The sequence below is a fragment of the Eumetopias jubatus genome, unplaced genomic scaffold (genome assembly GCF_037043125.1).
Source record: "Eumetopias jubatus isolate StellerSeaLion01/CBP00866 unplaced genomic scaffold, mEumJub1_p1.0 scaffold_13, whole genome shotgun sequence".
NCBI classification, from domain to species: Eukaryota; Metazoa; Chordata; class Mammalia; order Carnivora; family Otariidae; genus Eumetopias; species Eumetopias jubatus.
The window spans coordinates 2,192,495-2,215,837 of NW_028274819.1; the positions used below are offsets into that span (position 1 = coordinate 2,192,495).

The 23,343-nt window shown below is 55.2% G+C and overlaps 1 protein-coding gene across 6 annotated transcripts in view; it reads left to right on the forward strand.

Annotated features, from left to right (window-relative positions):
* The window catches only part of KCNQ1 (potassium voltage-gated channel subfamily Q member 1), a 315,307-nt gene that overhangs the window by 216,105 nt on the left and 75,859 nt on the right, over positions 1-23,343 (forward strand). For all 6 annotated transcript variants that reach the window (XM_088017545.1, XM_028117975.2, XM_088017544.1 and 3 more), the window contains one exon: positions 21,527-21,602. In XM_088017545.1, the coding sequence (XP_087873671.1) occupies positions 21,527-21,602 (76 nt within the window). The remainder of the gene's footprint in view (positions 1-21,526; positions 21,603-23,343) is intronic.

The window sequence follows — 23,343 nt, forward strand, 5'->3', positions numbered from 1 at the left end:
AAAACAAGCGAGAGGTGAATAATAGTTCTATGAAATACAAATCGTAGTGTTCGGAGAGTTAAGCGGATTCCGCCCCCAGCCGCGGGCCCTCCCCTGCTTACCGCCTACGGCCGCCGACCGACCACCGCAGCGGGGGGCGGGGCACACGCGCTCTCGCTCCACGGCCAGTCCCGGCACACGGGGCCCAGCGGTCAGCCGTTTCTCATCCCCCCTCGCCCGTCCCCCCTCGCCGGTTCCTGGCACCTCCCGTCCTCCCCACCCTGCTCGGGGGGGCTGGCATCCGTGCGGCACCCAGACCCAACCCAGCTGACGAGGTCGCAGTGCAGGGCTTGCTTGTCCTCAGACTCCGTGCTCCCCGAGCTCACGCTCGGCACGCGGTAACTCAGGCCGATCTGGTGGCTCTCACCGTCTCCCCCGGCACGTGCTCCTGCCTGGCCTTGCCTGGTCGCGGTGCCACCATAGCTCACAGCGGTCCCACGGTCAGGGCCAGGCCACGTGACAGTGCCCGTCACACAGAGCGGGAGGCAGAGGCCGGGGGGGATTGTAGAACAGATTCAGAATCACGGCATGATTCTGAAGGTCATACAGGGAGCTCCCACACGCCTCCTCCCCACCCTCCCCACCGTTGACATGTTGCGTTGGGACGGTGGGTTGGTCACAACTCACACTCCAGCGCTGGGACACCGTTGCTAACTCGAGTCTGTACTTCATTCAGATTTCCCGGTTCTCCCTGCCGTCCTGTTTCCATCCCAGGATCCCGCCCAGGGCGGGACATCCTGACACCCAGCCGCCGTGTCTCCGTAGGCCCCTCTGGGCCGTGACAGTTTCAGGCTGTCCTTGTTTTTGATGGCCTTGACGGTTTCGAGGAGGACGGGCTAGGTGTTTTGCAGGATGAGCTTTGGGCTTCGGGGAGGAAGACCGCAGAGGTGACTCGCCCTTCTTCCCCGTCGTGACCGGGACACATGCGGTCGGCATGTCTGTAATGTGTCGCGACGAGTCCCATGCCCGTGACGCTGGCCTGGGGAGCGCCCGTCAGGTGTCTCCACGCCACCCTTGCTCCTTTTCCCTCTTCCCTCTTGTCTACGTGGACCCGCCCGGGTTTGGCTCTGAGGTCCTGGGATCATCCATCCGGTTGACCCCCGGGAGCCCCCGGGTGGGCAGATTCAGGAGAAGACCCTCGGGAGCATGAGGCCTGGCCTTCGCTCACATCAGAGCGGTGCCCTGGCGTGCGGGGGCGGGGAGCCGGGCCAGCAGACAGAGTGTCAGGCCAGACGTGGGAATCCACACATGGCCCCTTCTCAAAGGCGGGTGCTGTCCCCGGGGCCCCTGCGGGGTCCTCAGGCCTCTTTCATTGCGCACATCCGAGCCCAGCCTGGCCCATGGTGGAAATGCAAATCTAATTAGTCTGGCATCGAGCCCGTCTTAAAAGTATTAACAGAGCCTTAAACTGTGCTGTTGGATGGGGATGAAGAAACGCCCCAGCGAGGAATTACCGGATGGTGACAAAGCCCCAATTTATTAGTCTTCTCCAATGGGGGCTGTGCGAAGGACGTTAATTACTTTAATGGGACTTATTTTGCTTCGTTGCCCAAAGTAATTGGTTTATTAACCTCTCCTTTCCTTTGGGGGGAGGGAAGGCAGAGGGCCGAGTGGTGGCCCCGGGAGAGCCTTGCTCCACGCTCTGCCCCCCGGCCCAGCACGCCTGACCGGCCGCGGCCCAGCCCCCAACCCCGGGCAGGCGGTGGCACCCTGTCCCTGCTGGCCTGGGCCGGAGCAGCCCGGCACCGTGGCCTTGCTCTTGTGTGCCGGGCACTCGCTGTGTGTCAGGCACTGGGAATGCAGCTGTGAGAAAAGCAGGGTCCTCAAGGTCTTTGCCGGGGCCCCACATGGGCGCCCTCACAGAAAGTTACACAGTTTCAGGGAGGCCCGGGCCCGAGGCCGGGGGGGGCAGGACAGGCTAGAGGACAAGGCAGCAGCGGGGCAGGGGGGGCAGGGGGCAGAGCAGCCAGGCGGGGGGCGGGGGGGGCGCAGGCAGAGGCCGGGGACAGGGTACACAGGGCAGGCCTGGAGGGAGGCAGGTGAGGCCCCCTGGCCCCGACTTTCCCAGCCTTCAGCTGATAGCGGTGATAGTGTTCGCTTTTCAAAAACAGTCCCTCTCCGAAACTGGACCGGCCGCTTCCCCGCCTCCCACAGGAGGATTCTCCGGGAAGACCGCTCAGGCCCGGGGCACTGAAAACAGTATCTGATCTGCAGAAATCGGCATGAGACCCGCGCTCGGGCCCCAGGGCCTGGGTGAGAGGCCAGCTCTTCCCTCCTGGACACACAGCACTGTCCTCCGCAGCCCCCGGGAGGCCCCTCACTGCACAGCGCAGACCCTCACCCCGACCCCCAGCTCCCCAAGGAAGGCGGGATGAGGCTGTCTCCGTGTGTCCCTAGACCAGGGGTGCGGGGAGGAGACAAAGACCCCACACAGCCTGCTGCTCGGTGCAGATCCCAAGGAGAGGGGTTGTGTGTGTGTTGAGGGGGCGTGGGGCCAGAGCTGGGCCACACTGGGTGCCTCCCCCAAGTGGGGCTCCTTGGCATCCTGCAGGGAATGCCCTGCACACCCCTCGCCCCAGGTGAGTCGAGGGCCAGACTAGAGGCCTCATGGAGGCCTGGGGCTGGGAGCCTCTCTCCCTGCATCCCCAGGGGCCCTGGCGGGTACCTCACTGTCTGGGCCTACGGATCACCTGCCACGTCAGAGGGAACATTAGGCCTTCCTCACCTCCACTATGAGCTTCGGGAGCTGGATCTACAGCCACCCCCCCCCCCCCCGAGGCTGGAGCGTCCACCTCTTCTCTTTGCAATTGTCACTTTGTCCCTGAGTTCAGCTGTGCACTGGGGGGCCAGCCCTTGGCCCTCTGTGCTGCGTCAGACACAGGCTATTTGGCCAGGGCGTGGGGCGGGGGGGGGGAGGGGGGTGGCGGCCTCCGGAGCCGGGAGAGGGGTGTGGGCTGTGCTGAGCAAGTCCCCACTGCCACTCTGGGGACCCAGAGCAGCCCCGGGGCCCCTGGGTTAAGGTGAAGGGGGCTTTGGCAAGAAGGAGGCTCAGTGCCCAGCCGGGCGGTGCAGAGATTCCCAGCTTAGCTCTGTCACCCCTGATCTAGGGGCCTGTCCCCTGAGCACGCCGGCAGGACCGGTCCGTGGATGCCATGATTTCCAGGAGGTGCAGGCTCGACAAAAACAAAACGGCCTGAAAGTCAGACCAAACCTCCGGGGCCTTGGGCTTCCAGATAGGAGACACCAGGGGAATGGGACGTGTTTGAGAGGCCCCAGCTGGGGCCCGGCGACGCGGAGGGCGGGAGGCAAGCAGAGACCACATCCCCAGAATCCATGCGGTGTCTCCCAGTCTGGTGGGAAGAGGCGCTCTGGAGGCGGGTGGCTCTGTCTGCACCGGCCTCGGCTTCCCTCTGGGCAGTAGGAATAAGGGAGTCGTGGCACCGTGCATTCAGAAGCCCAGGGCCTGGCTCCCAGTAGGTGCCTGGGGTACACGCGGGGGTGGGGTAGGGAAGGAAGAGAAGGGAGAAGGGCCGGTCGGTGGGGAGGCCAGGCCAGGGGCCTGGTGCCACGGTGCCTTGCTGGGATGCCGGGGGCCTCACCCAAGGTTTGGTGGGTCCAGAGTCCAGCTGTGTGGGGGAGGGCAGGGCCCTCGGCCCAGGACCGTGGTCATGGGAGCTCAGGGTGCAGCATGGGGCTTGTGGGTGGCCTGGCAGGTTAGGGAATCTGGGGATGGGGAAGAGAGGCCGTGTCCCAGAGGGGGTCTTGCCCTCAGACGCCGGAGTCCCACCACCAGGGCTCCACAGCAGACCCTCCCCCCCACAGTCTCTGTCATGGTGCCGAGGGGCTAGGAGGGGCACCCACGGGCCATGGGAGTCCCACACCGGCTCTGGGGTGACTTGCAGGAAGAAGGGTGGGGGGCTCCCTCCTGCAGTGTGGGGCCTCAGGGGGCCGGGCAGCACCTTCTGGCTCCTGACCCCCAGGGCTCACCTAGCCCGCAAGCCCCTGCTCCCCACGTCTGCAGGGCACTGAGCGGGCTTTGCTTCCCAGTCTTTGCGTCCTGCCCAGGGAGCCCGAGCGGTGGCGGAGGTGCTGGCCAGGGACGGGGCTTTGGGAAGGAAGTGCACACAAATCACTTTTCTAGAAGAGAATCAGTGAGAAGCCCATGTAATTCTTCCTAGACGTGAGGGGGTTTCTCCCCTTGTTTTGATCAACAAGTCCCCAGTAAGTCATTCCAGCAAGGCCATTACCGACGGCTCATAATCTCCCGGGGCTGTGGGCGAAATGGGACCCCCTGGCTCTTTTGCTGAAAACACTTTTCTTGTTTTCTTTCTCCAGCATGCTGGAAACAGGCCAGCTCGCCAGTTCCATTAACTTAATGAGGGCTGACAGCCTGCAACAAACGTCCCTCATAATCTCCCCGGGATTTAAATGGGGTCCTCCCAGCCGCCTGCTCACACCCAACCTTTCCCTCTGTCTGCACGCCCAGCCCCTCCCAGGGACAGAGGCGGCACAAAGATGCGTTTCTTCACCGGCTCCTTCCAGTGACCCCACACAGGCAGTGTTGGGCTTTCAGGGCTGACGTCCCCCCGGGGGCGCAGGAAACTGCTCCCCACCCCAGGGAGGCCAGAGCCTGGCCACAGGGTCTTCTTGGGAGCTTGGAGCTGCGTGACTGTGCCGGCTCCAGGGCCCCGTGTCCCTGCAAGGCCATGTCCTTGTTATGACGCGGCCTGGCCCACGCTCTGTTTGTGGGGCCTCAGGCTCCTGAGGCCTCCAAAGCCCGGGGGACTTTCTGGAACCAGCCGAGGCCCAGCCTGGGAATCGGTGTGGGGTTCTCTTGAGCCCTCCTCCAAGCTCCCATCTCCTATCCCTTGCTTCCAAGGGGACCCCAGGCTCTCGGAGGAAACGGACCCCAGCACTTTGGAGAGGCCCCGGGTCACGGGGCAGGGGGTCTTCACGGGCAAAGGGGGCGGGAGGATTGAGCCAGATGTCCAACATGGGCTGCAGCCGCGGGGTCCCTCCCCCAGGAGACACTGCCCTGATGGAGGGACGTGGGGGGCAGCGGGGAGGGGGCGACGCACACTTGTTCCAGAGCTGCCCGTCCAGGGTCACCCTCAGCTCGGCTCCTCTCTCGCGTCACAGGCCCTGGCATGGGGGACATGACAGGGGCTGCCTCTGAGCCGTTTCGCTGCTAGCTGGCAGGGCAGACGGTGAGCAGGAACGGGTGTCTGGGGGAGGCGATGTTTGATGGTGCCTCTTTTTGGGGAGACCGCAGACAGCACTGTCCACGTCTTCGGCCACCCCCGTGCGTCCCCCGCTGCCGTCACTTGGGCCATCAGCCACAGCGGCCTTGCGTCCGTGACACCTTCCCTGCCCGGGTCTTGTGCATGGGGTCCGCCCTGCTGACCGCCGTCTCCCGCTTCCCCTCATCCCTACATGATGTCCCTTCCCTGGGGAGGCCTTCCCCAGGCGGGCTGCTCCTCACCATCTTGGGGATCTCCATCCCCGTGGCTCGCCAGGCAAAGGTGGCTTGGGCCAGGGTGGGGGGCAGGGCTGTTCAGGGCCACGGCGTCCCCGGCAGTGGTTACTCCCCTGCCCAGCTGGTTTCAGCTCCCCAGAAAGCCCCCTGGGCCAGCCCCCCCAATCACCTGCTCCCTTCTTCCAGCCCCCGGGACAAGGTGGGTGGCAGGGGGCCGCACTCACTTGGGGTTTCTGTGCTGTTTACTCAGAATAGCACCACCACCTCCATGGCACCTCTCCAGGGTGCCTCGTACTGCACCCCACGTCCTGAGAGGCCACGCAAGGCAGGGCCTGCTCTCCCTCGCCCCTGCTTCTACCAAGAGGCCCCGCTCTTAGCAGGAGCTTGGGCCCCGGGGGGAGGCCCTTCAGCTCGCTGTGGGTTGCCCTGAACTGCACCAAATTGGAGGGACCTGAGTCTCCTGAGCTCCGTGGGCGCTGAAGCGCCGAGAAGCAAGCTGGGTGGGAGTGCCGTGGATCGGAGCTACGCAGAGCCGGGTTAAGTTGGGAAGTTGCAATGAGTAGCTCGTTAGTCTGATCTGTGTTGGGTGGTCTCAGGGGGCCCAGTAGGAAGCCCCGATCTTGGGGAAACAGAGAAGTAGTTCCTTTCCCTTGGTTCTGGGACATGTTGAGACGAGTTCCCTTTGCCAAATCTGTTTTGGTCACCTGTCCTGACGTCCTTGAGGAATTTCACTGCCAACCAGGGACCAGCATGGGATTGCTCTGATTTCTGGATCATCGGTATGAAAACAATCTTACAAGGGCCTCAGAACCATACGCGTGTGGTTCCTCGTGATGCAGCAATCTGAGGGCACGGCACGGCACGTCACCTCGCGCCCAGAGCACCTACAGCTCATGTTGTATCTGTCTGGGCATGTCAGGAGGGGCCCACAGGCCACCCCAGAGTCTGGATCTCACTGGGCAGGCAATAGGGAGCCATGGCAGGATTTGTGGCGGGGGGGCGGGTGCTTATAGATCTGCAATCTGTCAATTTGTCTCTTGGCCCAGGAAGCCCCCAGTGGCAGCCTTGCTGTGGGGGACCGGTTGGAAGGGAGAGGCTCAGCCAGACTGGGGAGTTAGGAGACCTCTGTATCTGCTCAGGGAGGGAGGAGGCCTACGGCAGCCACATTCCTGAGGCTGCCTGCCTGGGGGCCCTGAGCCCCGACAAGGAAGAACCCCAAAGAAGGCCGTGCCCTGGGCAAAGCCCAGAGGGCTGGGGCTGTCCCCCCTCCTTCCCTGTCCGCCAGAGAAGCACCCAGCACCTCCGTGTGCCTCCCCCAGCTCCCGCTCTCAGGAGTGGCCCGGGACACTCTCCACACCCTTATGTTCACAGGATGGAGCACCCACCACCACCACCTAGGTTTAGAACATTCTCGTCACCCCCAAAAGCAGCCCTGCGCCCCTGCACAGTCACTCCCCCTCTCGCCTGCGGAGAAAACACTAATCGGCTTCCTGTCTTCAGAACCTTTCACCCAGTCTGTGTCCTTTCACTTCATGGGATGTTCTTGAGGTTCACACGTGTCATGGCAGGAATCGGGGGCAGGGGGAGCAGGGAGGTCTGTGGACCCTCGGGCACAAGAGGAGGTAAAACTGAATGACCTGCAGCCCCGAACCAGGACGTCCAGCTGCGGAGAGCTGTTCCCCTGGGGGACACTCGGCTTTGTACTAGGGCTGTGTGTTCAACCTGAGCCCCAGCTCGGCAGCTCGGTTTCCACGGGCATCCTGAGTGCATGAGGTGGCAGGTGCTAACCACCACTGGTCCCGTTCCTGAGCCAGACCCGAGTCTTGAGGCCAGAGCCCCATGGCAGGCTTTCTCGGCCCACAGAGAGGGGAGCCACAAGTTCAGGCCTTCCCACCCCGGACAATGGGGGCCGTGGGGGATCTGAGGGCTTCTCGAGCCAGGGCTCATCACCCGCTCCCAGCCGGGCTCAGGCCGCACTGGGCGTGGGGAGCAGTGCAGGCCACACAGCCTCAGCCCCGGCGCTGGGTGTGAGACGCAGTGACATCGGGTTCCCGCGGCGTTTGGCACTGCGGGGTGTGCGGGGTAGGAACACGGGCTGGGCTCTGGCTAGGGAGGAAGGTGAGGGGCGCCTGCCGTGTGTACAAGAGGATGGAATGGGTTTGAGGACGTTGGGGTGGGCCGTGGTGGGAGGAGGGTCTGCAGGGAGAGCGCAGCAGCTAGCCCCCGCCTCGCCTGGCTGGGCCCTCTCCCCCTCGGGCGGCTCTGCCCGGAGGTGGTCACGGCGGGCTGGGTCCGGAGCAAGCACGGGTCAGCTCTGGGGCAGCAGAAGACAGGTGCAGTGTCTCGGTTGCCCCCTATTTCACCTGACCTCAGAGCACAGTGGCTTCTCTGACCTAGGCAGGGCCATGCCCGGGGAGACTGCTGGTTCCAATTACCAGGATTGCACAACCATGGCCCACGGGGTGCTATTTGTGAAGTCACCTGACTGGGCTGCAGACTTTCCCGCCTGTACCCAGAGCCGCAGGCTGGAGCTGCCCCAGGAGGGCAGGTCACGGGTCGGGGGGAGACTGCAGGGCCCAGGTGGATGGCACGTGGACACAGAGCCCGGCACAGGCTGGGGGCAGCCTGGCCACCCAGCCCCTCAGATGGGAACCTGAGCCTGGCGGGAGTGTGACCCGGCTCCCCTGGGGAGAGACCCTTGTCCCTCAAGCCAGGTCCCACCAGCAGCCTGAGTGGTGGGGTGGGGTGGGGTGGGGGGTTCCCCTGGGAGTCCCAGATGGAAGGGAGGCCAGGCCATGAGGAGGGGCCGCCCTGCTGTGGCGGTTAAGGGTCGGGGGTGCCACACACTTGGGTACAAGACTTGGCACTACTGCCAACCGAGAGACTTGTCCCCCCTGGTCGGTTCCATCCTCTGTCAGGTGAGGGTGAGGCTGACCACTGCCTCCCAGGTTCGTCCTGAGGTTGAAATCAGTGAGGGTTTGGAAAGCATGGAGCACAGTGCCCACCTGATGCCGCATAGGGTGGTGGCAGGTGCTTGGTCAGCAGGCATTCTGGCCTGGGAATGAGAGGCAGACCATGGAGGAAGGAGAAAGGAGGGGGACGAGCAAAGCCGGATGCATAGGTTTTATTTCGTAAAGAAGGCAACCCCTTTGGACTGATTATAAAGTATTGAAAATGGGCGTATGGGATGTAGAGAGAATAGAGCCTTTTCCTCCACCTGGCCCTCCAGCTTTTTGGAAACTTTCCGTCGAAGTCCCTGTCCCCAGGCTTGTGTGGAATGCTTCTCAGTGATTTGGCACCCCCAGCCTCTGGGGGGTTCCAGGGACATGCCCGGCTCTGGGACCCACAGGGAGCAGGTGGTCTTGCCTTCAGTGTGGCGATGCCAGGAAACCAACACAGGACTAGATGTGACTGACCATGAGGCAGGTGTTCTTAGAGCTTGAACTGAGGGGTCCCTCCTCCCAGACCCCTCAGGCCTCTGATGGGAAGGCGACAGCAGCCTGCTACCTCCCACACCGTCCCCAAGCCCCTTCCTTTGGAGAGACCTAAAAGAGAGAGTACCCAGAGTCAGCCACTTCTCGGGGGTGGGAGAACAAGGGCCCTGGGAGACTTGAAGGCTGGTTAACAGAGATGCTCCTACAGCCTCAGCGAGGGGTCCTTGAGTGTAGACCTTCAGGGACAGTCAGCACAGGGCTGGGCCTCAGGCCGCACCAAGAACATCAGCCCGTCTCAGACAAGGGTGGCCCCCTGCTCTCTGTTTCAGTCATTTCTATTCATTGCTATGATTCCCTCCCCTCTGCTTGCTTTGGGTTTAATTTGCTCTTCTTTTTCTAGTTTTCAGGTAGCAACTGAGATCACTGCTTTGAGACCTCCCCTTTCTGTTAATGTAATCATGGAACACTATAAATTTCCCTCTAAGAACTGCTTTAGCTGCGTCCCTCAAATTTTGATATATGGTGTTTTCATTTTTTGTTCAGTTTCAGATGTTTGCATATGGCTGGGAAGAACTGTCCTGCGAAAGTGTGGTAGAATTTGGGTTAAGGCCACCCGGGCCTGATATGGTCCCTTTTGCCTTAGAAGGTACCATAGTCACAGGAAGGTCTTTAACCACCCCTTTGATACCTTTAGTAGTTGCAAGCTTGGTTGAGACGTTTTATCCCATCTTTATTCAGTTCTAGGGAGTTAGAATTTTTTCTAAGAATGTGCCCAATTCTATCTAGGTTTTCCAAAATTGTTGGCATATAGTTGTTGAGAATATTCTTCTATTACCAGTTTTATCCCTGTCTGTAGTCATTTCTAACTTTCTTTTGTACCATTTTTATTTGCATCTTGTCTCAGTCAATCTTACCAGAGCCTTGTCTGTTTTGTTAGTTTTTTAAAGAACCAAGTTCTGCTATATTTAGAGATTCTCCAGTAAGACTTTCATGAAGGGAAAGAGATACCATACTCAAGATAAGACACTCCACATTATAAAGATGTCAATGCATTTCTTCCTACTTGATTGATAGATTTACTCTAATTCCAGTAAAAACCCCAACAGGTTTTCTTGTGGGACTTACCATGATGAGTCTAAAATGTCTGTGGAAAAGCTCAGAGCCGAGAGGAACAAAGACCTTCTCAAGGTTGCAGGAAAAATCTTTCTCTCCTGATGTCAGGACTTGGTGTGAGGCTGGGCTGTGGGTGTGAGAGTCGACACTCAGCCCTGGGGGATGGAGCAGGGAGCCCGAGTGGGAGGCTCTGGGTTGTGCCAATGGCACCTCGGGGCACTGTAATAGGTGGCGATCCACAAGGGAAGAGGCAAAGGGCCCTGCCTCACACCGTATACAACAACTCAGATACAATCCTTACAACTCTCAGAACGCGCGGGTTACTTAGTAACTCTCGAATCTGGGCATTCAGAACTCTTTCTTGTACAAGACCCCAACACGTTGACTAGGACAGAGGAATACTGATAAAGTTGTTGCTAGAAAATAAGAGCTCCAGTTCCTCAAAAGGCACCTGAGAGACAGGGAGGTGATTTGAAACTAGGATTTGCATTTGTTTTCTGGTGTTGCTGCAACCAGTTACCTCAAACCTAGTGGCTTAAGGCAACCCACGCTGATGGTCTCTGGGTCCCACAGATCAGAAGTCAGACACGGTCTGACGGGTCTAAGAGGCATCGCAGGGCTGGTTCCTCCTGGCGGCCCTCACAGGAAAGCCGTCGCCGGGCCGAGCCCAGCTTTGGGGGCACGTACCGCCGTCAGCTCGCAGCCCCGTCCTCCTCCACAGGACGCTGCCACTGTCTGGCCACAGCTGCGAAAGCCTCTCCACTTCTAAGGATTCTAGCATCTCCTGAGCCCGGACGGAGAACGCGGAATAATCTGCCCATCTCACGGCGCTTACTCTTAATCCCATCTGTGGTCCCTTTTGCCTTATAAGGTAGCATTGTCACAGGTTCTAGGGTTAGGACATCTTTCAGAGAGCCTTTTTCTGCCTGCCACGGGAGCAGGTATTCCCCACACATAAAGTGACAAACTGCTGGGGGTGGGGCGCCTGGGGGGCTCAGTGGGTTAAGCGTCTGTCTTCGGCTCAGGTCATGATCTCAGGGTCCTGGGATCAAGTCCCATGTCGGGCTCCCTGCTCAGTGGGGAGTCTGCTTGTCCCTCTCCCACTGTGCTCTCTCTCTTTCTCTCTCAAATGGATAAATAAAATCTTAAAAAAAAAAAAAAAAAAAGAAAGCAAAGAACTGGTAGGTAGGTAGGTAGGTAGAAACTATATAGACAACTTACGTCTAACTCATCAAGAGCCCAAGTAGCAAAACAGAAAAACGGCCCAGAGACGTGCTCAGCCTTCCCGGTGGAGGAAGCGCCTGGAGCCAGTTGGAGCCTGAAGGCCCTATTCACACTCATTTTGTTGGCGTGAGTGATGAAGGCTGATCATTGGGGGAGCAGCTGGGCTGTGGGGCACAGGGTCTCCCACACTGCTGGGGGCGTGCACGGCGAGACCACCACTTTGAGGGACGGTGTAGCATCACCTACCAAATTCGAATCCACACAGCCGATGACCCAGCGGTCGCGTGCCTGCCTGGGTGACACCAGAGGAAACGCCAGTCCGTGCCTAGCCCAAAAGGGTAGTCGAGTGTTGCCACGGTGCTCTCCGCGAGCCCAACGCCTGGCCTCCAGCCACGCACCTGTCGCAGGAGGAGCGCGAAGGAACTCGGAATATCCACACGACGGAGTGTTTTCCGTCATTCCCAACAAACGAACCAGAGTGATATAGAGCCGTGTGGCTCTTGGCAACATCATACCAAGGAAAAGCATAATGCGTTTTTATGAGGTCTAAGTCACTAAAATAAAAAATATATGCCTGGGAGGGGGACTACATGTAGATTTGATAAAATGACATCGACAGGAAAGCAAGAATGTGAGGAACACAGATTTGGGAGGACGGTCACCCAGGGTGCTGAGGCTGGAGGACGAATGAGTTGGGGGCCGTCAGGGTCTAGCTTTTATTTTGAGCGGTGGGTTCCTGGGGGTTTTTTTATATTATTAAAAAACCACAACTAATTATGCAACAATGTATAAAAAAATGAAACACCACAACCAAGTGATAAGCCAAGCTGGTTCAACATTCAAAAATCAATTAATGGAATGCCATCACATCAATAGGCTAAAGAAGGAAAATCATACCCTATCAAGTAATGGGAAAAAAGCGAAGCACAAAATCCAGCACCCACCCAGTCCTTGTCTCCGTAGGAGTGAGGGGTTCTCCTCTCTCAGGGCAGAGAGGAGGGGCTGTGTGGCACCACCGCCCCCACCCAAGACCCTGGCCCTCCGGCCTTCCCAAAGCCGGTCGGGGTGGCCAGATGGGTCCACCCTCCCCTTAGTAGGTGGGTCAGCTAAAGGTCTGGAGGACGGCGCAGCCCAGGCAGGTGGGCACCCACCCTGCAGCCTCAGCACCTCGAGGGGACCGGGGCCCAGGGCTCTCCTGCAGGGGTCTCCAGGTCTGCATCCTGTCACCTGTCCCACCTGCCTGTTCCTGTGTCAGAGGCACCAGAAACAGGCATGAGGCCACCACCTTGCCAGGCCAGATGCAGCACAGAGAGAAGAGAAAACCCTCCTCAAACGGAGCCAGACAGACCTGTCCCTTACAGACCGAGGAATCCTTTGCCTCCAGCAGGGAGGCCGGCGGGCAGGGCTGTCCCCAGTGCAGGAGCCAGCCCAGAGTAGGCCTGAGCGGAGCTGGGCCAGACCCTGGCACCCCAGCCCCAGCTTTCTGCCGGCCTGGCTGGTGCTGCTTGGTCACAAAGGCCGTGACTTTGTTCTGCAGAGCTGGCCGAGGTGAGCAGCTTTAAGAAGCCGCTGGAGCGGTCACCGGCCACGGTCTTTTGTTTGAGTGAAGCAGGACCTGAGGAGCCCTGAGCATTCTCCCGGGACCCCAGGCCGTGGCCAGGCTGTGGCAGTCGCGGTCAGTGGGGGACCCTTCACGCAGAGGTGTCCGTAAAGCCCCAGCCCTCCACCTGCCCCCACGTCATTGCAGGTGATTGAAAAGAGTAAGGGACATGAGGCCAGGGTGACATCCCCTGCCGTCTCAGGCCTGGGTGAGGGCTTTGTGAGGCCAGCACCCGCCCCCCAGAGGGGGAATCTCTGCGACCCGGGGCCTCCCAGAGCCCGAGTCAGCTCCGCCTCCAAGCCCTGCTCGCAGGTGCGCGAGTGCGCAAGTGCGTATGTGAGTTTGTGCATAAGCTGCTGCCCCCTCCTGCACAGAAGTGTGCTATTAACACTTGACACGGCGCTGCGCTCGGAACAGAAGCTGGGGCCGGCCTCTGCGCCCGCCGCTCTGTGTCCCGCTGCCCCCGGGCTCACCCACTCTGTCCTGGGGAGCACCCACAGCACCTGGGGCAGAAAGCTAGGGAAGGCTGGGGCGTCCGATGGGCTCGTCTCAGGCGATACGGAGCCGGCTCCGCACCCGAGCCAGCATCACCCGCAGATCAGAGGGCCGCCCGGCACTGGGGGCTGGGTGGGGGGCGGGCGGGGACCCGGCTGCTGGTGGTCCCTCCCTCAGGCTCTGCCCGTCCCTGCCCAGGCTGTCCACACCGGAGCAGGCAGAACCCTGTGCCCAGGCAAGGCTAAGGTCCCCTCAGAGCCTGAAGGTCCCCCGGAGCTGCCCCACAGCCATCCTATCCCTGCTGTGCTGTCAGCACCTTGGCGGGACAGACATCGCCCGCCAACCCGGTTCCACAGCCCCCAGGCCCAGCACCCCCAGTCTGCTGGCCTTCCCTCCACCTGCTGGCTGGGAGCTCGGCCCCAGAGGCCTTCCAGCCTGGCCGTTTGGTTTGGGGCTGACCATGGGCCCTGCACCCTGTAGGGGCTGGAAGATGCCTGGGGAGGGGGGAGAAGGAAGGACAAAGGCTCTGCGTGCATCTGAGCCTCAGTCTTCACGAGGGCCCACACCTGAACGACCCTAAGAAGACGGCTTCTCCTTCTCCATGCGTCCAGGAAGATTCCTCAGGCTTATCCATGCAGCACCCCAGCCTCCCTGGTGCAATGAGGCCTTCTATGGCCCCGGGGATCCCCCTTTTTGGAACTGGAGCCAACTGTGGGCCGGCTGATGGCTGCAGGCTGGCCAGCCTGACAGCTGGGGCGCAGCCAAGAGCTTCAGAGCCCCATCGCCCTCAGCTGGGTGTCCTCCCCTGCCCATGGGGTGCCACGCCCTCTCTGCTGAGGCCACAAGAACCGCCTGGATTTTATAGGGCCCCTTTCCCAGCTGGAACCCCATAGTGGCACAGAGGGTCTTGCCCGGAGACCAGGTACCCACCCGCAGGGGTTTACCAGCTAGCCCCAGTGGCCAGGGCGGGGTCCTCTGTGGGTGTCAGCGGCATGTTCTTTTATAGCGCTGTACGATACTCCCTTACAGGAGCACACCGCCATCTGCTTCTCTGTGCTGCTGTAGACGTTTGTCTTTGAGTTTTATTTTCTGGGAGTAAAGCTGCTGTAAACATTCTGGTACTGCCTTTTGGCGGACAGGTGCACTGATTTCTCTGGGGTGTGTATCTGGAAAGACAGATGCTGCGCCCGGACATGGGCCCATCCAGGGCTACCGCCAGGCCTGGTGGTCACACCAGCCCACGCTCCCACCAGCAGCACAGGTGGGTCCGTTAGGCCCCATCGTCCCTAAAGCTCGACATCGTCGGTCTTTTTCATTCCGGCCACGGTAGCAAGTACGTGCAAGTGCTTCATTCTGGTTCTGATCAGCATTTCCTCGATGAGTAATGGTGTTGAGCACTGGTTCATGGGCATGTGGACATCCCTTGTTGGTGAGGTGCCCGTTCAAATCTTTGTTCTATTTTTTTTTTAATCATGTGGTCATTTCCTTATTGGTTTATAGGAATTCTAGATATATTCTGGATACAAGTCCTTTCCCAGAAAATGTCCTTTCCTAGCCTGTAAAGTGTCTGTTCGTTCTCTTAATGATGTCTTTCGATGGAAAGAAACTCTTTACTTTAAGGAAGCCCCATTTGTCACATATTTCTCTTTTATAGTTAGTGCTTCTTGAGTTTTGTTAAATCGTGGCCTTTCCCAAGGTCACGGAGATGCTCTGCTGTTCTCTTCTCCAGGCTTGATTGCCTTTGCCTTCCTATAGGTCTCTGCCCTCACTGGAATTACTTTTGTAACTGGTGTGTAGCAGGGATCCATAGCTCATGTTTTTTTTCATATGGATGTCCAATTTGTCCCAGGGCTATTTATTGAAAAGAACATTCTTTCCCCAGCGGACTGAAACAGTGCCTTGGTCATAAACCAGGTGACCACGCATATAAGCATTTTCACCTTTGGATGTTTCATTCTTTTCCGTTGAGGCGTTCATCAGTCTAATCTAGTGCCACCTTATTAATAGTGCAACCTAAGACCACCTCCAGTGATACCCGGTGTTCATCCCTGACGCTTGACAGTGAGCCTTGAACTCTGTTGTGTACATCCTCCAACTTTGTTCTTCAAAATCGTCTTGTCTGCTCTTGGTTCTTCACTTTTCCATAAATATTTTAGAATCAGCTTGAAATTCCCCCCCCCAAAAAAAAATATTTAAAAAGAAAAGCATTCAGAGACTGATTGGAGTCACATTGAATCCATACCTCAAAATTGGCCCCTACAAATATTAAAACTTCCAACTCATAAACATTATATCCTGAATTAATTGAGGGCTTCTTTCCTTTTTTTTCACTAATGTTTGGTTCTTTCCTGTGTAGAGACCTTGCTCGTCTCCAGTAGATTTATTCTCAGGCATTTTATGGTTTTTGATGCTTCTGTTGTTGGCATCTTTTTGTTTTATTTCCTCATTGTTACTAACATACAGACCTACCAGTGATTTTTGTATGTTGTCTTTGAAACCGGTGTTCTTGCTAACTTCATTTATCAATCAAAGAGTTTATCTGAAGATTCTGAAGATTTTTTTTTTAACATCTATGATTACGTCATTTGCAAGTAACTGGTTTTATTTTTACCCTGTCCCGTGATTCTGTCTTTCATTTCCTTTTCCTTCCCTTGACGCACTAGCCGAGACTCTCAGGACGGCATCAGGTAGAAAGGGTGACCGTGGACAACCCTGCCTTGCTCCCTCTCTCAGAAAGAACGTGTCCTAATATTTCACCATTGAGTGTGACGTTCACTCTACTGGGTCTTGTCTTGTTTTGTGTTTGTATTTGTTTTCTGCATAATAGAGTTCCCTTCTATTCCTGCTTTCCTTAGAGTCGTGTTTCTAATTAGGAATGGCTCTTGAGTTTTATCAAATGTTTCTCTGCATCTTTTGCATTGATTATATGTTTCTCCTTAGACTTATTCTGTTGACTTTATTCTGTGATTATAGAACAAATATAATTTATTCTTAACTTATTCTGTGGCCAATTATGTGGGTTTATTTTCAGATGCTGACCCAGCCTTGGATAACTGAATTAAACTTCATCGATCACATGTCTTTATAGACAGCGCTGGGTTTAGTTTGTTGCTATTACGGGCAGGATATTTGCCTCTGTGTTTATGAGAGACATTGGCTGGTGATTTTTATTTCTTGAAATATCCTGTCCAGTTTTGATATAAAGGATATGCTGCTTCATAAAAATCCTCCAGAAGATTTATATAAAACTGGTATTAGTTCTTCCTTAAATGTTTAGAAGAATTCACTGGTAAAATCACCTAGACTTAAGGTTTTATTAGTTTGCTTTATGCAAAGATTATTAAAATTCCTAATTTAATTTATGTGATTATGGGAAATTTGGATTTTTTATTTCTTTTTGTGTCTGCTTTTATGTATTATGTTTAAGGAATTGACATATTTTAACTAAGCTATCAAAATTACTTTTGTACACAGTGTCCTCTGAATAGAGTTTTTAACTCCTGAGTCTGTAAAGATGTTCTGTTTTTGATGCCTGACATTGGTGATTTGCATCCCCTTACCCCCCAGTCACTTTTGCCAAAAGTTTCTCAATTTCATTAGTTTCTTCAGACAATCAAAATTTGGCTTTGTTGATGTTTTTAATGTAATGTTCATTTTTTATTTCATTGAGTTATACTGTGTATTATCTCTGTCTACTTTCTTTGAGTTTAATTTGTTATTTTTTTAACATCTTGAAAAAGAGTTTGGCCTCCCTCTTCTCTAATGTATACGTTTAAGGTCGTAGGTTTTCTCTAAGCACTTACTTTACTTCATGGTACCTCACCCACTTATTTAGCTGTGATAGGTGACCTTTTTATTATTATCCAATTTAAAATACTTTCTGATTCTTACTAGATTTCTTCTTTGACCTTGGGTCATTTAGATTAATTTCTAAAACACTTAAGGATTTTCTAGTTATCTTTTTCTTATTGGTTTTTGTTTAATTTCACTGCAGTCAGAGAACATACAGATATGATTGAATTTCTTTGAAATTTGTTGGAACTTGCTTTTAAAGCCCGGTGTATAGTCTGTTCGGGTAAATGTTCCATGTGCACTTGGAAAGCTTATGTACTACTCTTCAGCTACTGAGACCGGTGCTCTGTAAACGTTGATTAGGTCAAGTTGCTACTCATGTCATCCAAATTCATCTCTCTGTTGACGGTTTGCCTGCTCTTCTATCAGCTACTGACAGAGGTATATTCAAATCTCCCACCGTGATTGTTGCATGTTCTTTTTAACCTCTTAGTTCTGCCAGTTTTGCTTTATATATTTTAAAGTTATGTTTTTAGGTACATACAGATTTAGAATTGAGATCTTCTTACCAGGGTAACAGCTTTTTAAATTATGAAATATCCATCTTTGTCTCTGGTCATATTTAAAGTTTACTTTGTATGATAAAGTTTACCTACACCAGCTCCCTTTGGCCTACACCATGATATATATTTTTCTATCATTTCGCTATCAACCTCTCTGTCTTTATATTTGTATAAAGATTTATATATAGATTTATAAGCAACATCAAGTTGCCTTTTGAACCCTGTCTGATAGTGTTGGTCCTTTCACTGAAATGTCTTGTCCCCTTGTAGGGCATGTACTCCACTGCCTTACACTCCAGGTCTGTCTCATCACTTCTTCCTTATCTCCTTTCCTGCTTCTTCTGGATTAATCAAATATCGATACTATTTCATTTGTATTCTCTGTTAACTTGGCACTGTTACATAGTTCCATTATTCTATCAGTGGTTGACACCCTGACTCATTAGGGTCGACCTCAGATTAGCACTTCTACCATTTCCCTACAGCCCGAGGTACTCACAGCTGTGTGACCCCATCCGTACCCTCTGCCTTTTATGCTATTTTTATCATGTGTTTCTGCTCTGCATATACAGATGCAGGTATGTATACAGTTTTTAAGTGCATGCAGATTTAGGGTTGATACCTTTCTCCCGAACTGACCATTGTTTAAAATTATGAAATATCCCTCTTTGTCTCTAGTAATGGTTAAACCTCATGAAGCATTACCATTTCAGTCAATACAAATTGAAACTTTCTCATAAATCTGTCCTTTTTATGTGTTCTTAACTCCTTCCTGTATTCCCATGCTGCCTTCTGGGATGATTTTTCTCTGCCTGTCCCCTGAATCATTCTTCCAGTGCAGTTCTCCTAGCAGTGAATTCTCTTGGTTTTGGTTTCAGCTTCTTTTTTTTATTGTGGTAAAATATACATAACATAAAATATAGCATCTTAACCATTCTTTTGCACAGCTCAGGGGCACTGAGCACATTCACATGTTGTGCAGCCATCCCCACCTTCTGTCTCCAGAACCTTTTCATCTTGTGAACCTGAAGCTCTGTCCCCACGAAACACCAACTCCCCGTCTGCCTCCCCAGCCCCTGGCTCCCACCACCCTGCTGTCTGTCCCTCTGAATCTGACTCCTCTAGGGATCTCATCTGAGTAGAATCCTACAGGATTTGCTTACTTCAATTTCTTCTTCATCCTTAAGTGTATACTTGATGGGTCTAGGATGCTAAGTTGATAGTAATTTTCCTTGAGCACTTTAAAGATGGCACCTGGCGGGGCGCCGGGGTGGCTCACTCTGTTAAGCATCTGCCTTCAGCTCAGGTCATGATCTCAGGATCCTGGGATCGAGCCCCTCATCGGGCTCTCTGCTCAACAGAGAGCCTGCTTCTCCCTCTTCCTTTGCCCCTCCCCCTGCTCATGCTTTCTCTCTCTCTCACTCTCTATCTCAAATAAATAAGTAAAATCTTAAAAAAAGATGTCTCCTGGCTTTTATCGTTTCTGTTGAAAAGCCAGTCATCAGGATAATGTGTCATTGTCCCCATCCCCTTCTGCACTGCTTCTGTGACATTCCCCGTGCCTTTGGTCTCAGCAGTGTTACTCTGATAAGCCTGGGGATCCAAAGAGCTGCTTGCATCTGCAGCCTGATGTCTTCCATCATTTTTGGAAAATTCTCAGCCACTGAGTCTCCCTTTTGCCTCCTTTCCTTCTGGGATTCCACGTGTATAGGAATCCTATCTCCCACATCTTGCCTTTTTTCAGTATGTTTAATTCCATTTTGTCTCCATGCCCCCACCTGGCAATTCCCTTTCAGTTCACACGCATTCCTTTCTTGTGCATCTCCTCTGCTATCAAATTCGTCTGCTACATTCTTAATTTCCAGTATAGTTCCTTTCTGTTCTAGAATTTCCATTTTATTATTTTTAATACAGATTTTATTTCTTGGGTGACATACTCCATCTATCTTCTTGAACCAATTAATCATGGTTATTTTAAAGTCTTTATCTAAAAGCTCTGAAGCAAACCACAGCCATCTGTTTGCTCGTGAGCCGGTGGGTCAGCATTTTGGGCTGCTCATCTGGGTGGTCTCCCCTGGGTTCATCCGAGCAGCAGCTCGGCAGGACCGGGTGGTCTCAGCTCTCCTGCACGTTGCTCTTCCAGCAGCCTGGCTCAGACACGTCCACGTGGCTGCAGCATTCTGACAGGACAACAGTGGGAGCTACGAGGGCTCTTGAGAACATGGTCCACTTCCGCCATGATCTGCACCCATCTTTGATCCACACCAGGCTGCCCTTGGGCCATAACTTTTTACATTCCTCCCAGCGAAAAATTCACTCACCCCTCCAGGACACCTCAGAGTATCCTCCAATTAATGACGGCATCATGCTCGAGGTCCAGCATCTTAGGATCTGCCATTTTTTTCCATCATCTGCCCAGTGCCTGGTCTCCAAACCAGCACCATATGTTTGAGGATCTTGATATGACTGGGTCCCATGTGGGGCTCCTAATTTCTTTATCTGCAATCTATCACCGCCTAGTAAACCACACCTAAATATGGTGGCTCAGGACCACAACTCGTTTTCTTGCTCACGATTCCGTGGGTCAGCAATTTGGGGTCAGCTCCGTGGGGAGGTTGTTGTGCTGGATTTGGGTGCACGTTCATGCAGATACAGTCATCTGGAGGCCGACTGGGGCTGAATGGTCAGAGACGGCCTTACTCCCATGTCTGTTCCCTGATACTGACTCTTGACTGGCGTGCCTCTCCAGCCACCCAGCTCAGTCTGGTTCACGTGGCCACATTCCAAGAGCACATCAGTCATACACGGTGTGACTTCCCAGCATTCTTTTTGTCAGAGCAAGTGTCAATGTCAGCCCAAATTCAAGTAGTGAGAAAACCAACTCTATCTCCTGACAGAGGAGCTACAAGCATTTGGGCCACTGAATCTGCCACACCTCAAGATCTGTTTCTGTGGTCTATTTTTTCCCTTGGCTTTCAGGTTTTTCAGTATAAAAATATGTAAAGGCTCCATGATATTATCTCCCTACACATAATTTGGTTTTCCTCCAGCGTATAAAAGATGCAGGGCAGAGCACTGTTCCTGGCAGAGGGTTGGTCACATGCAGTCTTGGTGGCCAAAGCCCCAATGCCTCCATGTGGGTGTAGTTCCTTCCAGACTTTTTTCTATGCACGTCATCAGTCATGTTTCCTTTTTTGATGTTTCTAGAAAGATCTTTGTTTCTAGAAGGATCTAGGTTTCTAGAAGGCACTTGAGAGGGGAAACAATGCAACCTCCTGACAGAGTGACTCAGGTAGTAATTATCTGGCTAATTTGTCCTATAGCCCCTACATTTTCCAAGTGTGTGCCCATGTGTGGGGACATAGAATGTTCCAGCTGAAAGGGGCCTTGGGCGCGTTCTGTTTGCACTCCCTCCCCATTATACTGGTGAGGAGCCTGAGGCCCAAGGGTGAAAAGAAGCTTCCGTGGTTCTTCTGTGCATCAGAGGCACAGCCCGTGTGAACCCAGGACACTGACTCCCGCACCATTTCCAAGCAACGGGCAAGGCAAGGGTCCCTCTGGGATCATCCTGCTAATTAAAAGTCTCCTGCCTCTGGCCTGCCCTCCTCCCCCACCAATATGGAGCCTTGAAGTCCTCCATCCCATGGGGTTGGACATTCTCCGTGTCTCTGGAAGGGCCCGGCCCGCATGCAGCAGGAGACACTTGGGAAGGCGCCAAGCGTCTGAAAGTGCTGGGCACAGGATGACGGTCACAGGGGGCCACTCACACCTCCTCCATTCCCCACCGCAGGCTGCGGGAGCACCACCGGGCCACCATCAAGGTCATTCGGCGCATGCAGTACTTTGTAGCCAAGAAGAAATTCCAGGTGAGTCCTACACTAAGCCCTTCTGCCCTGGGCCAGGTGCGGGAGCTCCTCTCCCACCCACGGCAAAGCCTACAAGGCCTCCATACCGTGCCACACCCTAGACCTGACCCTTCACTCACCAAATACCCTGAAACGACTTCATTGTTCGTCTCTAAGACAGCGCGCCCCTGGAAGGACCCTGCCCCGAGGTCCAGCCTAAAGCTGCATGCACGCAGAGCCTCAGGGACTCAGCCTTCTCTCCCCTAATAGACTGGCAGATGGTTCGGGAGTGACAAAGAGGGCACCAAGCCTGCCCCACATCACCTGGGCAGAAAGTGGGGTCCCCTCGACTCCAGAGCCCTGTCCCCTGGAGTCAATGCTCCTGGCGCTGTTCTCCCCCTTCCCCCAATGGGAGTCAGGAGAACAGAAGGGTAGCCTGGCCCTGCCTGTGCCCCAGGGGGTGGCCTCCCCTTTACAGGGAGAGGGAAGGGCTCCTCCATTGGTGGGGCTGGAGCCGGAGGGTTGCCCTTCCCCATCCCCTTCCCTCTAGGGCCAGGTCTTCTGCAGCCGCCCCTTGGAGCCCTTGGAGCCGAAGGGCCCCAGAGAAAGCCAGCTGGTAGCAGGCTCAGCTCCTTCCTTCTGCTGTGGGGACAGTCCTTGGTCTGAGGAGGTCCCTGGCTCAGCCTTCACCCTGAGAGCATGTGGAATTCAGAAATGGGGACCCTCAGGGGCGTCCATTCTCCTTCCAGAAGGCCTGGCCACCGTGCTCCTCCCTCTGACAAGTGCCGTGTGCAGCCCTCGGGGCTCAGCAGCTGGCCACCGTCTCAGGGGTGGCTCGCACACACAGTCCCTCGGTGGTACTCTGCTGCCTGCCCGCCTGATGCCTCCGGGCAGGGAGGCCATTCACCGCCAAACTGGGACAAATTGTGCCGAGGGTCCCACGAGGGCCTGGGACTTCTCATTGCCCAAACACATGAGGCACAGTAAATGCCACTCTTGGCTGGCCCCCGGAGGTCCCCCTGATGGTATCCTGGGGAAGACATGATGGCCCCAGAGATCTAGAGTATCTGAAGTCCATGGCCTGCCTTCTCAGAGGCAGAGGGGCAGCTTGGAAGGGCAGGGAGCTGAAGGGGCACTGGAAGAGAAGGGGCCCACCTCCTGGCAGCACCAGCACCTTCCTGGTGGGGAAGGGGCTGCAAGAAGCCCCTGCAGGGGTCCACTCTGGGCAGCATGGGGGAGGCCCTGGGAAGGGCCAGGATGTAGTACCCTCACTGGCCAGCAGCCTAGCCGTGACAACTAAAACCCCAGACATCAACCTGGTAGAGCAGGGGGCGGGACTCAGGAGGGGGGTCAGTGGGGAATCTTCTAGAATGGGGATGGCCCCTACCCGAGAAGCCAGGCCACTGAGGCTCCAGAGCAGGGCCCTGCAAGGCAGCCTAGAACCCACTGCCCGAGGCGCAGCGGGAACTGGGGGGCTGTGCCAGGGTGGGCAGTGGGCTTGCCGGGTTTAGGGGCACCCAGCACAGCAGGCAGAAACTTGAGGCTTCTGGCAGGCCCAGTTCAGGGGTCACGTGGGCAGCTTCCAGCTCAGGACAGAGTTTGTCCTTGGCAGATGGGCACCCACCATGGCTGGAGCTGACTTGGGGAGCACCCTGTCCCCGAAATGCGGGCAAGGAAACTGCCCGTGGGCATCAGCAGGGGCCCCGTACTTCCTTCCAGGCTGGGAGTCCCCTTTCCTGCTGCCGGACACAGGCCAGGGCCC